Source organism: Hypanus sabinus, chromosome 11 (genome assembly GCF_030144855.1).
Source record: "Hypanus sabinus isolate sHypSab1 chromosome 11, sHypSab1.hap1, whole genome shotgun sequence".
Classification (NCBI taxonomy): domain Eukaryota; kingdom Metazoa; phylum Chordata; class Chondrichthyes; order Myliobatiformes; family Dasyatidae; genus Hypanus; species Hypanus sabinus.
This window is the reverse complement of record NC_082716.1, coordinates 43,728,160-43,742,229: the sequence shown is the minus strand read 5'-3', so window position 1 is coordinate 43,742,229 and position 14,070 is coordinate 43,728,160. Positions and strand designations below refer to the sequence as shown.

At 40.4% G+C, this 14,070-nt stretch overlaps 1 protein-coding gene across 1 annotated transcript in view; it reads left to right on the top strand.

The window, feature by feature from the left end:
• Positions 1–14,070, top strand: part of LOC132401902 (zinc finger FYVE domain-containing protein 9-like) — a 148,510-nt gene that overhangs the window by 47,391 nt on the left and 87,049 nt on the right. Inside the window, exon 4 of the mRNA XM_059984242.1 lies at positions 10,596–10,695. Within this exon, the coding sequence (XP_059840225.1) occupies positions 10,596–10,695 (100 nt within the window). The remainder of the gene's footprint in view (positions 1–10,595; positions 10,696–14,070) is intronic.

Below are 14,070 nucleotides of genomic sequence, written 5' to 3'. Positions count from 1 at the left end.
AACCAGTGTATTATGTCTAAACAAGAGAGACTACAACAGAGTGAGGGAGGAGTTGGATAGGGTAAACTGGGAACACAGGCTATATGGTGGGATGGCTGAGGAACAGTGGAAGACTTTCAAAGAGATTTTTCATGGTGCCCAACAAAAGCATATTCCAGTTAAAAGCAAGAACAGTAAGGGGGTGGAGAACCAGCCATGGATAACTAAGGAAATAAAGGAAGACATCAAACTAAAAGCTTATGCATACAAAGTCGCCAAGAGTAGTGGGAAACTGGAAGATTTGGAAAACTTTAAAAAGCAACAAAGAATCATTAAGTGAGCAATAAAAGGGAGGATAGACTATGAAAATAAATGAGCACAAAATATAAAAATGGATAGTAAAAGCTGTATCATTATATAAAGTGGAAAATGGTGGCTAAAGTGAATGTAGGTCCCTTGTAGGATGAAAAGAGGGAATTAATTTTGGGTAATAAGGAAATGGCCAAGGCTTTGAATGACTATTGTATGTTGGTCTTCATGGTGGAGGGCATGCTCAACACACTGAAGAGAAAGGATGTGGATGCGATGGGAGGTGTGGACCTTGATACAATAGCTATCACTAAAGAGGTAGTGTTGAGCAAACTTGTGGGCCTGAAGATAGAAAAGTCCCCTGGTCCTGATGGAATGTATCCCAGGGTACTGAAAGAAATGGCAGAGGCTTTGCTGATAATTTATCAAAATTCTCTGGACTCTGGGCAGGTTCCAGAACATTGGAAGAAGGTGAATGTCACACCATTGTTCAGAAAAAGGATGTGGGTATCAGGCAGGTAACTATAAACCAGTTAGTTTAAACACTGTAGTTGGGAAAATGCTTGAAGCTATCAAGAAATAGCAAGGCATCTGAAAAGAAATGGATCCATTGTGCAGATGCAGAATGGGTTCAGCAAAGGCAGGTCCTCTTTGACAAACGTACTGGAGTTCTTTGAGGATATAACACATACAGTTGATAGAGGGGAACATGTGAATGTTACTTAATTGGATTTCCAGAAGGCATTTGATAAGGTACCACGTGAAAGACTTATCCATAAGATAAGGATGCACAGAATTGGGGTTGATGTATTAGCATGGATGGAGGATTGGTTAACCGATAGAAAGCCGAAAGCTGGGATACATGGGTGTTTCTCTGGTTGACAATCAGTGGTGAACGGTGTCCTGCAGGGGTCAGTGCTGGGCCCGCAACTGTTCACGATCTATATTAACGATCTCGAAGAGGGGACTGAGTGTAGTGTTTCTAGTTTGCTGATGATATTAAATTGAGTGGAAAAGCAAATTTTGCGGATGATACAGAGAGTCTGCAGAGTAATATAGATAGGTTAAGTAAGTGGGCAAGAGTTTGGCAGATCAGATTATTACTTAAATGGTAAAAGATTGCAGTATTCTGCTGTGTAGAAGGACTTGTAGTGCTTGTACATGAATTGCAAAGGGTTGGTTTGTAGGTGCAGCAGACTATCAAGAAGGTATATGGAATGTTGGCCTTCACTGCTAGAGGGATTGAATTTAAGAGCAAGGAGGTTATGCTGCAACTATACAGGATACTGATGAGGCCGCACCTGGAGTACTGCGTGCAATTCTGGTTTCCTTACTTGAGGAAAGATATACTGGCTTTGGAGGTGGTGCAGAGGAGGTTCACCAGATTGATTCCAGAGATGAGGGATTAAAACTATGAGAGGAGATTGAGTCACCTGGGACTGTACTTACTGGAATTCAGAAGAATGAGAGGAGATCTTATAGAAACATAAAATTATGAAAGGGATATATAAAATGGAGGTAGGAAAGTTGCTTCCACTGGGAGGTGAGATGAGAACTAGGGGACATAGCCTCAGATTCAGGAGAGTAGATTTAGGACGGAGATGAAGAGGAACTACTTCTCCCAAAGAGTGGTGAATCTGTGGAATTCTCTGCCCAATATATTTAAGACAAGGTTGGATAGATTTTTGTGTAGTAGGGGATTTAAGGGCTATGGGGAAAAGGCAGGTAGGTGGAGATAATGGTCAGATCAGCCATGAGATTCTATTGAATGGCAGAACAGGCTCGATTTGTCAGATGGCTTACTCCTGTTCCTATTTCTTGTGTTCTTGTGACCTTAGTACATTTAAGACTGCCAGCACTACCTTTGTTGTAATGTGGATATTGTCTATTTCTATTCATCCATTAGCTTTCATGAGCTTTTCAATGGAAAATATAGTGTCCTTAAGGGACTTACTTGATACCCTTAAGGGACTTACTTGATACCTCCTGCCTATGTCTGACATCTTCTTTTGCCCATTACACTGCTTGCATCTGGTGATAATAGACAATAGGTGCAGAAGTAGACCATTCGGCCCCTCGAGTCTGCACCGCCATTCTGAGATCATGGCTGAACATTCACTATCAATACCCAGTCCCTGCCTTGTCCTCATATCCCTTGATTCCCCTATCCATCAGATATCTATCTAGCTCCTTCTTGAAAGCATCCAGAGAATTGGCCTCCACCGTCTTCCGAGGTAGTGCATTCCACACCTGCACAACTCTCTGGGAGAAGAAACTCTTCCTCAACTCTGTTTTAAATAACTGACCTCTTATTCTCAATCCATGCCCTCTGGTACTGGACTCTCCCAACATCTGGAACATATTTCCTGCCTCAATCCTATCAAATCCTTTAATTATCTTAAACGTTTCAATCAGATCCCCTCTCAATCTCCTCAATTCCAGCGTGTACAAGCCCAATCTCTCCAATCTCTCTGCGTAAGACAGCCCTGCCATCCCAGGAATCAACCTAGTGAATCTACGCTGCACTTCCTCAACTGCCAGAATGTCCTTCCTTAAACCTGGAGACCAAAACATGATGTTCATGGCTTCCTCTTAGTTTTATCTATTGTCAGTCCTGCAGGTCCAGGTTGAGGACTCGGGAATATCACCACACTCAGATGGAGGATCTCTTTCCAAAAGAGTTTTATTTTACCAGTCAGGGTTGTTGGCCCCGAGCTGAACCCCCAATCCTGGAGGATCTGTGGACCACTCTTAGTCTGGCCTCTACCCTTTGACCTGTTTGCCATGGGCGACCTTATCAAGAGCCAAAGCATAAAGTCTGACTCCAGCCAACATAACTCTCAAAGTCATTGAAGCACACGTACATTCAGATTACTACAAGGTTGTAGTTCTTGTGGAGGAATACTTGACATATGCTTGCTTTATTCCTGGCCAGTGTCTCAAATATCCTTGTCAGCTAGGGCACCAAAATCCTGTTCTTTCCCATTAACATGAATATGACATCCTTGAGCTTTTCGTTCTCTCTTTTAAAAGCCTCACTTTTGCCAAATGTGCAGAAGATTACACACAGGAGCAGAATCGGGCCATTGTCTGTTCTGCCATTTGATCATGACTGATTTATTTTCATAGTTGGTTAAGTGTACTTTGGGATGTATTTAATAAAAATACAGTAACTTGTAGATGTAATTTTAATTTCTCAGTACTGAAATTTAGTTTGATTATATGTACAGAGGAGCTGTTTTTGCCCTGACGACTAATGTTTTCAGCCTCAGTGAAATAAATGTTTATGTTTACAAACAGAACAGAAACAGGCTACTTGGCCTATTTGACCCATGCCAACTTGATCTCATACAGTTTATCTGCGTGTGGACCATATCCCTTCAAACCCGTCCTATCCCTGTGCTCATCTTTGAAAGTTACAATAGAACTTGCATCTCCTACTTCTACTGGCAGCTTATTCTACACACATACCATACTTTTAAGTGAAGAAATTTCTTTCTGGACTCTCCATGACCCATGACTTCTAGTTCTAATCTTAACCCAATCTGGGGGTGGGAGGGAGCATGCATGCATTCACCCTGTTTATACCCTTCAATTTTTTTTCTTGTATCTGTGAGGTCTCCTCTTGTACTCCTGCACTCGAGGGAATAAATTCCTAACCTTATAATCTTTTCCTATAACTTGGGTTCTCAAGTCCTGGTAATGTCCTTGTAAATATTCTCTACACTCTTTCAAGCTTATTAATACCTTCCTTTAGGTATGTACACAACTGTACACAATAGTCTAGATCAGGCCTCTCCAACATCTTGTACAGTTTAACATAACATTCCAACTCACTGTCTTGATTTATGAAGATCAGTATGCTAAAAGCTCTACCTGTGATGCATTTTTAAGGAACAATGGATCTGTATTCCCAGATCTTTGCTTTGCTGAAACAGATTATTACCATTGCTGTTTTAGATTTACTGTTAATGCTGCATTATGGCTGTTATCCAAAAATGTTGAACTATGTATTTGTGGCTATGGATTAATAACAAAAATGCTTTAATATTTAAGGTGATCAGAATTTCTTTGAGGGATAGTGGTTTTGGAGCTTGTAAATGCTGCTGTACAATTTGAATTTTATCAATGCATAATCCCATTCCATTTAACCATATAACAATCACAGCACGGAAACAGGCCATCTCGGCCCTCCTAGTCCGTGCCGAACTCTTAATCTCACCTAGTCCCACCTACCCGCACTCAGCCCATAACCCTCCACTCCTTTCCTGTCCATATACCTATCCAATTTTACCTTAACTGACACAACTGAACTGGCCTCTACTACTTCTACAGGAAGCTCATTCCACACAGCTATCACTCTCTGAGTAAAGAAATACCCCCTCGTGTTTCCCTTAAACTTCTGCCCCCTAACTCTCAAATCACGTCCTCTCGTTTGAATCTCCCCTACTCTCAATGGAAACAGCCTATTCACGTCAACTCTATCTATCCCTCTCAAAGTTTTAAATACCTCAATCAAATCCCCCCTCAGCCTTCTACACTCCAATGAATAGAGACCTAACTTGTTCAACCTTTCTCTGTAACTTAAGTGCTGAAACCCAGGTAACATCCTGGTAAATCGTCTCTGCACTCTCTAATTTATTGATATCTTTCCTATAATTCGGTGACCAGAACTGTACACAATATTCCAAATTTGGCCTTGTACAATTTTAACATTACATCCCAACTTCTGTACTCAATGCTCTGATTTATAAAGGCCAGCATTCCAAAAGCCGCCTTCACCACCCTATCTACATGAGACTCCACCTTCAGGGAACTATGCACTGTTATTCCTAGATCTCCCTGTTCCACTGCATTCCTCAATGCCCTACTATTTACCCTGTATGTTCTATTTGGATTATTCCTGCCAAAATGTAGAACCTCACACTTCTCAGCATTAAACTCCATCTGCCAACGTTCAGCCCATTCTTCTAACCGGCATAAATCTCCCTGCAAGCTTTGAAAACCCACCTCATTATCCACAACACCTCCTACCTTAGTATCTTTTCCCTACCTTTTCCCTTTAAAAATATTCTATATCTATGATTGAATGAAGGCAGGTAGGATTTTTGTTTGGAAATTTCAAGATTTAAGCAATAATGACTTGAAACTTTATATGTGCTTTAAGTTGGAATAATATTATTTCAACTTAATATTCTATATTGCTGATCTATATTTGAATTTGGAGGATCTTGCAAAAACTGTATTGATGTTACTTTTCCGGTGCATTAGATGCCTAACACAAGTACTGAGGTGCAGTGGAAAAGAATTGTCTTGCATACTGTTCATACAAATCATATTATTAGACAATAGTCTTAACAGCTCCATCCCATCCCATAATTATTTCCTATTAAATTACTCTTCTTAAAAATACTACTTTAGGCATAATATGTCAAAATGTATAATGTGAAAATTTAAATAGCTTGTGCTCCATTTTTGCTTGAAATATTTAGAATATGGATGATTTAAACTTTATACATTGCAATCCCTTTTTTGTGGATCAGCAGTATAGAATATTAAGTTGAAATTGTCACAACCATTTCAATTTGCATTAGTTACGTTCAATAGTGGGTGCATTGGTCCAGGAGAGAATACTAATTTTGGTTTGCTTAGCTGTTTAAATGAATTTGGAGAATCTTGAAAAAACTGTATTGATGTTACCTTATCAGTGCTTTTGATGCCTACCACAATTAGTCTGGGTTTCAGGCGCACATGAAAGAGCAAGGATCATTGCTGCCTGGTTGACTGTGATTTTGAAGTCTCAATCTTCAAATATCCTCTCCTCCTTCAACCAAAGGTTGTGCTAATTCATTAGTGGTAGTGAATTTCATTATCAAAGCTGGTCTTTGCTGAGATTAAGATGTGGATTATTTTGTTAGAGATCAATTTGGTGCAGCAGGAATAGGCTGTATAAGGCTTTTGCATATTGAGTGCAAGGCCCGATCTCTTGTGCTCTTTGTTTTCCCATCTGACACCAGACTTCCAAGCCAAATGCTCTATTCCAAGCTATCGTGGGAAGAGATGATCAGCTAGACAGAGGAAACAATTCATGGATGTATTCAAAGACACCTTAAAGAAATACAACCTCTCCTAGCAATTTTTGACTCATAACTGCTGAAAGTAGATCAGCAGAATTTGAAACAAGGTTCTCCAGAAGCTGGAAATCCAGAGCAACACACACAAAATGCTGGAAGAACTCTGCAGGTCAGGTAGTCTCTATGGAAAGGGATGAGCAGTTGGTGTTTTGGGCTGAGACCCTAAAGAGAGGACTGGAAAGGAAGAGGGAAGAAGCCAGAATATCTGGGGGTGGGGAGGGGAAGGAGTGCAAGCTAGAAGGTGATGGGTGAAGCCAGGTGGGTGGGGAAGGGGGTAATGAAGGAAGAAGCTGGGAGGTGATGGATGGAAAAGGTAAAGGTCTAGAGAAGAAGGAATCTAATAGGAGAGGAGAGTGGACCATGGGAGTGTGGTGAACTATGTGTTCCTGTCTGGACACGCCCCCTGCTGACTGCTCCTGTGGCTCCTCCCACAGACCCCTGTATAAAGGCGATCAGAGCCTGGGCCCGGCCTCTCAGTCTCCAGGATGTAGTATGGTGGTCACTCACTGCTGGTTCCTTCTTCCAGTCAATAAAAGCCGATATCTCGCCTTTACGTCTCAGAGTGAGTTATTGATAGTGCATCAGGGAGAAAGGGAAGGGAGAGGGTCACCATGTGGAGATGATAGGTAGGTAAGGGAGAGCCAGTGTAGGGATTTGGGGAGGGGGAAAAATAACCAGAACGAGGAATCAATGTTCATGCTGTCACATTGGAGGCTACCTCGGTGCTCCTCCATCTTGAGATTGGCTTCATTGTGGCAAAAGACGAAGCCGTGGACCAACATGTCAGAATGAGATTGGTGATAGGAATTAAAATGTTATGCCACCAGGAAGTCCTATTTTTTGCGGATAGAATGGTGCTCAACAAAGCAGTCCTTCAAGCTACATCAGGTCTCACCAATGTAGAGGAGGTCATATCGGGAGCACTGGATGCAGTAGACAACCCCAAAAGATTGACAGGTGCAGTGTTGCCTCATCTTGAAGTTCTGTCTGAGGCCCTGAATGGAGTTGAGTGAGGAGGTGAATTGGTAGCTGTAGTACTTCTTACAGGGATAAGTCCCAGAAGGGGATTGGTGGGAAGGGATGAATAGTCAAAAGGGAATCATGGGGGGAGTGATCCCTGTGAAAAATGGGTGGGGTGTGGGGGAGAGATTAAGATGTTTGATAGTAGAGTCCTGTTGAGGATGATGGAGGTCGCAGAGAGTGATGTATTGGATACAGAGGCTCATGGGCTGACAGGAACTCTCTGTATTAAGATGGCGGGAAGAATGGACGAGCGTGGATGTTTGGGAAATGGATAAGATGCAGTTGAGGGCAGTATCAATGGTTGTTAGTAGAATTTGGGATGGGATTAAGAACCTCCATGGCCATGAATCAGGAATACACAAAAGGCTCTGTAAGTAGTAGATGGAACATAAACAGCCCATTGTCTGTTCCATCAGCTAACACTGGTTCTGTTTGATGGAAGAGTGTGCTGTTTACACATTGATCTTATTCACCATCTCAGAACCCACAGAACTGAGTAGAAGCAACTCTAAAGACTTAGTGGGAAGAAGTATTGTAAAAGTTTAAACTACATTTATTATCAAAGTACATATATACAACCTTGAGATTCATCTCTTTACAGGCAGTCACAAAACAAACCCATTACAATCAATTTAAAAAAACATTAAACCTCCAATGTGCAGAGGGAAAAAAAAACAAATTGTGCAAATAATATAAGTAAGCAAATAACATTCAGAACTGAAGCTCACGTAAGTGAGTTCACAGCCATGAAGCTAGTCATCACTGCAGCCAATCCAGGAGCCCATTAGTGGCAGGCCACAGCCTCAGTTCAGCATAGAGACATGTAAACCTTGCTGAGCAGCAAGCTGAACACCAGCCCATCACTCTTTCAGTCCTGACAACCTGAACTTCCCTATCTGGCCTGGTACTTAAATTGACCAAACAGCAGGTTGTTCCTTGCTCTTGGTCGTGGGCCCTGCTGCCTCGAATCTGCCTTAACTTGGTATTGGCACTTTGAATCGCCTCCTTGACCACTCCAGCAGTGGCCAAACATTGGCTCATTCCCCACTCTCAAACCTGGCCCACCACCTGATTTGGCCCTTACATATAACACTGCAACCATCCTGTACCTTCGAGCCTTCATTTTACACCACAAAAATGCCAGGTCATACAGGTGGTTCAAAAGCTCAATTCTGAAATGGAAGTTGCAAATTATTGATTGCAGTGATGGTCTCCAACAAAATGTGTAATTAATAAAGTAGTTAATATTTTTGCTTGCTGCCAGCAAATCGCCGCTGTGCTTCACTTAGCAGCATCTTACACTTGATGGAAATCTACAAAGGTAATTCCATTTCAATAATTTGACCTGAAGTGTTAGCCTATAAAATATCTGGAGATGTATGAGAATTGTATCAAAACAATTCATGCCTTTGTTATAAATATGTTTGCAAAAATTTGAGACCAGTTTAATGCCTTTTTATTTTGTATACACAGAGTAGCTCTTGAATTTAACATGATTTTTTTCCTTGATGAAGTCACTAAAACATGAAAGATCTATTTTATGTTATGTTGTTAAGTGTAGCTATGTTTGGCTATAGCTTCTCTCTTTTTCCCAAATAATGTCCAGTGTGAGCTACTCGGATCTAAATTGCATGACCTTGTGCTACCCATTTTGAAGCTGATTCCCTTTTCTTCTTTGTTAAATGTTATTTCCTGCTCCCATTCACACAGATTATTTATCCTAGTTGATTATTATTTAAAGACTTGAATATGTAATATCACCTTTCTTTGTCCAGATGACATAATATAAGAAGTTAAAACCAATTAAAATGTTATATTTGATAAGCTTAATCTTGTGATTTTTGGCATTACATTATATTATAGAACCACATGGCAACAGCACATTCATCCCCTGCTAAGTTCATTTTCTTCAGTTTCATTAACTCCACTAAAATACTACCACTCCCATAGGTCATTTGGCTGCAAATTTTTTCCTATGTCAATCAACTCATTTCTTGGGATGTGGGAGGAACCCAGAGCAGCTTGTGAGTTGGTACAAACAGCACTGGAAGTTGGGAATTCACAGTATTCCACCAGCAGTGCAGTTATGCTGGAGAGATTGAAGTGCAGATTGAAAAGAAATTTACAGAGAAAGGTTGCATTACTTGCTGTATATTCTCTTGAATTTAGAGACAGTTCAAAGATTAAGGATTTGTTATCTGGAATCCATTTAAAAAGTTACCTTTTAATTTTTCTTTTATTGATCCATATTGTGAGCCTTCGTTAAAATTCTTCTAACAATTCATATAGTTGATCTGTTGCAATATCTTAAACAAAACAAAATCATCAACCACAGAAGCCAGAAAAGATCTTTCAGTAACCCCATTCCTAAAGATTATTTTCTGTGGTTTCCCACATAAAATTATGCTAATGCTATATATTGAAACTGTTCTTAGATTAGAGCTAAAATTATAAAGTTGTCCCACAGTTAAATACTTACAAAAATATAAGCAATAATACCGTTAAGTATTTAATTTAGAAATTTGGTGTATTGCTTTTTTTCTGGAAAAAATAATCTCAATTCATACATTCTGAAATGTAACTTTATGCATAAAATCAACTTTGTGCAAGTATAAAACCTATTACATCATCAAATTATACACTGCAGGATAGAATTTTAAAAGCACAATGTCTGATACATCATTTGAACCTATGTAGTTTCTTTTATTAATTTCAAAAATACTTAAACAAAAAGTCTGGAAATGAGATGTTTCTGAATGGTAAAACCAAACTGTTGCAGATACAATCTGAAGTTTAAAGCAAATAAACACTCTGAAAATAATTTGTTAGTTGAGCAGAGTCTGTGGAGGACATAGAAAATTAATTGACCTGAAATGTTGACTTTCCCTCAATCCACAGGTGCTGTCTTCAGTTGTTTGGTGTGTTCAGTTATACCAACCATACACTGCCCTTTTTTTGGACTTGGTGTCTCTTAGTGCCTTTTATTATACTTCCAAAAGGATTGTCTTTGTTATGCTTTATATAAGTTAAAATGAACATAATGATAGATTTTATGTCTTTGTTTACTTTTTAATAAGTTAAAATTTAATAAATTTCTAGTAATTTTTTGTGTAAACACCTTTTTTCACATCCCTTTTTTTTATTTTGTAGGTTTTCTGTGCAGCTTGTTGCAGCCTGAAGTATAAGCTAAGTTACATGGATATGAAGGAGGCCCGAGTTTGTGTAACTTGCCATACTGTTCTAACACGTTGTAAGTTTGTTTTCCTTTATTTCTGGCCTATAGTGTGATTTTTAAAAAAAATTATATATATATATATAAATATAAAAAAACATTGAAATGGACATGAACAAATTTTATCCTTTGTAAATGTTTTGGAACTTTAGTCTTCCAAGTGTTGAATTTCTTGTCTAAAAGTAGTATCTTGGGTTTGACAAATCTTTTTCCTTAAAATCATCAGAACTGGAGTTTTGCAGTTTTCCTTTGTTCAAATAAATTGTGGCTTATCTATACCTCAACTCCATTTTTTTTCCTTTTGAAGCTGCACTTTTACCCAAGGTCTTTTCATAACAAAATTCTCAGAATTGAAGATTTCAATTAGCCTAATGTTCACAGCCTTTTGTAGGAGAGGATTTCAGGTTACTTCATGTGGAGGGCTTTCTAACTTAGCTGAATCACTGAGCTCTGTTAAGTTTGCTTTCCCATCCCAACTAAGCTTCATTTGGAGTAATGTGGACAATTCTGGGAAGCCCACTTAAAATATAAAGGGCCTGGAGTTCAGAGGAAATTTAACAGCTTATTTGCAAAATAGAGGGAATGCAGTTTTGAGGAATTGTTGGAAAAGGTGAGACTTGTACTCTGGACCGGAAGGTTCAGTAGTAATCCTTTTTTGACTGTTTTGAGAGTTATTGATGCAGAAAGAATAATCTGTTAGATTATAGATTTTCTTTTTGCCAGGGATTTCTGGATGTAAATAAAAAATAGGCGTTTTCTGTAGTTGTGATTTTAAACTCTTCACCTGAAGTAGTAGTTTCACAAGTAAATTCTGAAGGAAGTCAGACAACTATTAAATGTGGTACTTCTAGATTACAAAGTGTTACATGTATTTTTTTCAGAGAATCATTACAAACACAGTTGGTGCTAAAAGTTTCTTTATTTTCTTCAATCTACTTTATCAAATTTTTATCCTTTTGGAAACGGTCCAATTAAAAATAATTTTGTAAATTCTCAGGATTGCAAATTATTCCTATACAATCTGTCTGTTACGTTCTCCTTCGGGTGTACTAATAACGCCGAATTCAACGTCAAGATAAACCACAGTCAATGAGACCAGATCGCAGTAAGAATAACCATTTACTGTTCACTCTTCACATTAACATATGGTTTATCTCGACGTTGAATTCGACGTTATTAGTACACCCGAAGGAGAACGTTACAGTGAAAAAGCGTTGCTCTCACTGTGATTTCTAATGCCTGCAAAACAACTTCTGCTCAGGTGTGCCTTGTGGTGAGCTCCCCCCACCCTCGCGTTGATCTCAAACCGGTATTTTCCCACAAGACGCAGTGAAACTGGATGTTACGTCATCGCATGCCGATATATTTTACATGCAATGAATATACTTTAAACACTTCTAATTCTAACTAGAAAATACTAACAAATGAATTACTAAGCGAAAATATTATAAACTAAATAACTGTCGTAAAGACAGCACACTCCCCGCTTGACCTTCGTAAGGTCATAATGAACAGAGTACGAAACTTAGTCTCTTAATCAGTCAGTAGGTAGAAGTAGAATAACTTCTGTAACTGGCCTTTGGTAAATTTTCACATCGCTTTGGTCGGTAGTCTTCAATTGGATCTTCCTGACATGTCCATCCCCACTAGGGAATGTAGCAGTGATTCTGGCCATTGGCCAGCTGTTGCGGGCGATTTGCTTGTCCCTGAGCAGGACTAAGTCTCCAACTTGAAGATTCCTGCGGGGTTCTGTCCACTTTTGTCTCTGTTGCAACAAAGGTAGATATTTTTGTCTCCAGCGAGACCAGAACTGATTTGCCAGAGCCTGGACTTGTCTCCATTGCTTTGTGTACAAATCCTTGTCTGAGAAGTCTCCTGGTGGAGGAGGTGCTCCTGCCTTCTGTGTAAGGAGCGTTGATGGCGAAAGTATGGAGGGGTTTTCTGGGTCAGAGGACACAGGCAGGAGTGGTCATGAGTTTATAATGGCTGTGACCTCTGCCATTAGGGTGCACAGTACCTCGTGGGTCAATCGGGTGCGTTGCTGCATCTCAGGTTTCCTTTTCCGGGTTTTCCGTAAGGACGTGAACCGTTTGACTGCCTGCTCTTTGTTATCTGGTGAGCGCTGGCGTGGTTCTCTGATAGGCAATGGGGCAACCCCATTATTTGCTTCATCTCTGAAGACCTTGGTGTCCTTTGTTTTTAAAGAAATGGCATCTTGAGCTGATTGTGCAAGTTTATTTCCGTGCTCGGTTTGAACGAAAACTGACTGACCTAGCGTCTCGTCAGTTACTTTACGCTTGTTAACATCTTGTTGTGCTTCCTTAATGCACGGGACACTCGGGCAGGGTTGAAAGATTGAATGGCGGCCACTCTCTAGCACATTGGTCTTGAGTGTGTTGACCATCGGTTTGTGTACGTCTTCGGGGCACACCCCTCCTATCACCACGCAGCCTAGATCCAAGCGTTGCGCAAAGGGGGCGTCTTGTGGTCCATTGACCTGCTGCCTAACCTTGTGTACCCGGATTACATCTCTTCCTAATAGCAGGAGTATTTCCGCTTTTGGATCCAGTTCTGGGATGTGTTTGGCGATGTGGTGGAGATGTGGCTGGTGTAGCGCCGCACTTGGTGTCGGGATCTCGGTGCGGTTATTCATGATTCCATCGCACTCTAAGAGCGGAGGGAGACAGATGACGACTTTACCATCCAGGGACTTGATCTGGATGCCTTCTGCCTTCCTTCCTTGGGTTTCCATGTTGCCTGAGCAAGTTTTGAGGTAGTATGGGAACTGCTCACTCTCAATGTTGAACAATTTAAAGAACTCTGGACTGACTAGTGAGCGATTGCTCTGATCGTCCAGAATCACATAGGCTTTGATGGCCTTGTCTTTGGCTCCTTTAGGGTACACCTTAGTGAGGCAGATCTTGGAACAAGAACGGCTTGACTGAACTTGACCGCAAACTTCTGTACAGTTCGAGCTGACAATTGTTGTCCTGGAGTGAGCCTCTCCCTCCCCGCCGTCCTGTTGTGGGGGTGAAGGAGCGCTGTCGGTTTGCGGTCAAGCTCAGTCAAGCCGTTCTTTTTCCAAGATCTGTTCACTTCACATTAACATATGGTTTATCTCGACGTTGAATTCGGTGTTATTAGTACACCCGAAGGAGAACGTAACAGTGAAAAAGCGTTGCTCTCACTGTGATTTCTAATGCCTGCAAAACAACTTCTGCTCAGGTGTGCCTTGTGGTGAGCCCCAACCCTCGCGTTAATTTCAAACCGGTACTTTCCCACAAGACGCGGTGAAACCGGATGTGACGTCATCGCATGCCGATATATTTTACATGCAATGAATATACTTTAAACACTTCTAATTCTAACTAGAAAATACTAACAAATGAATTA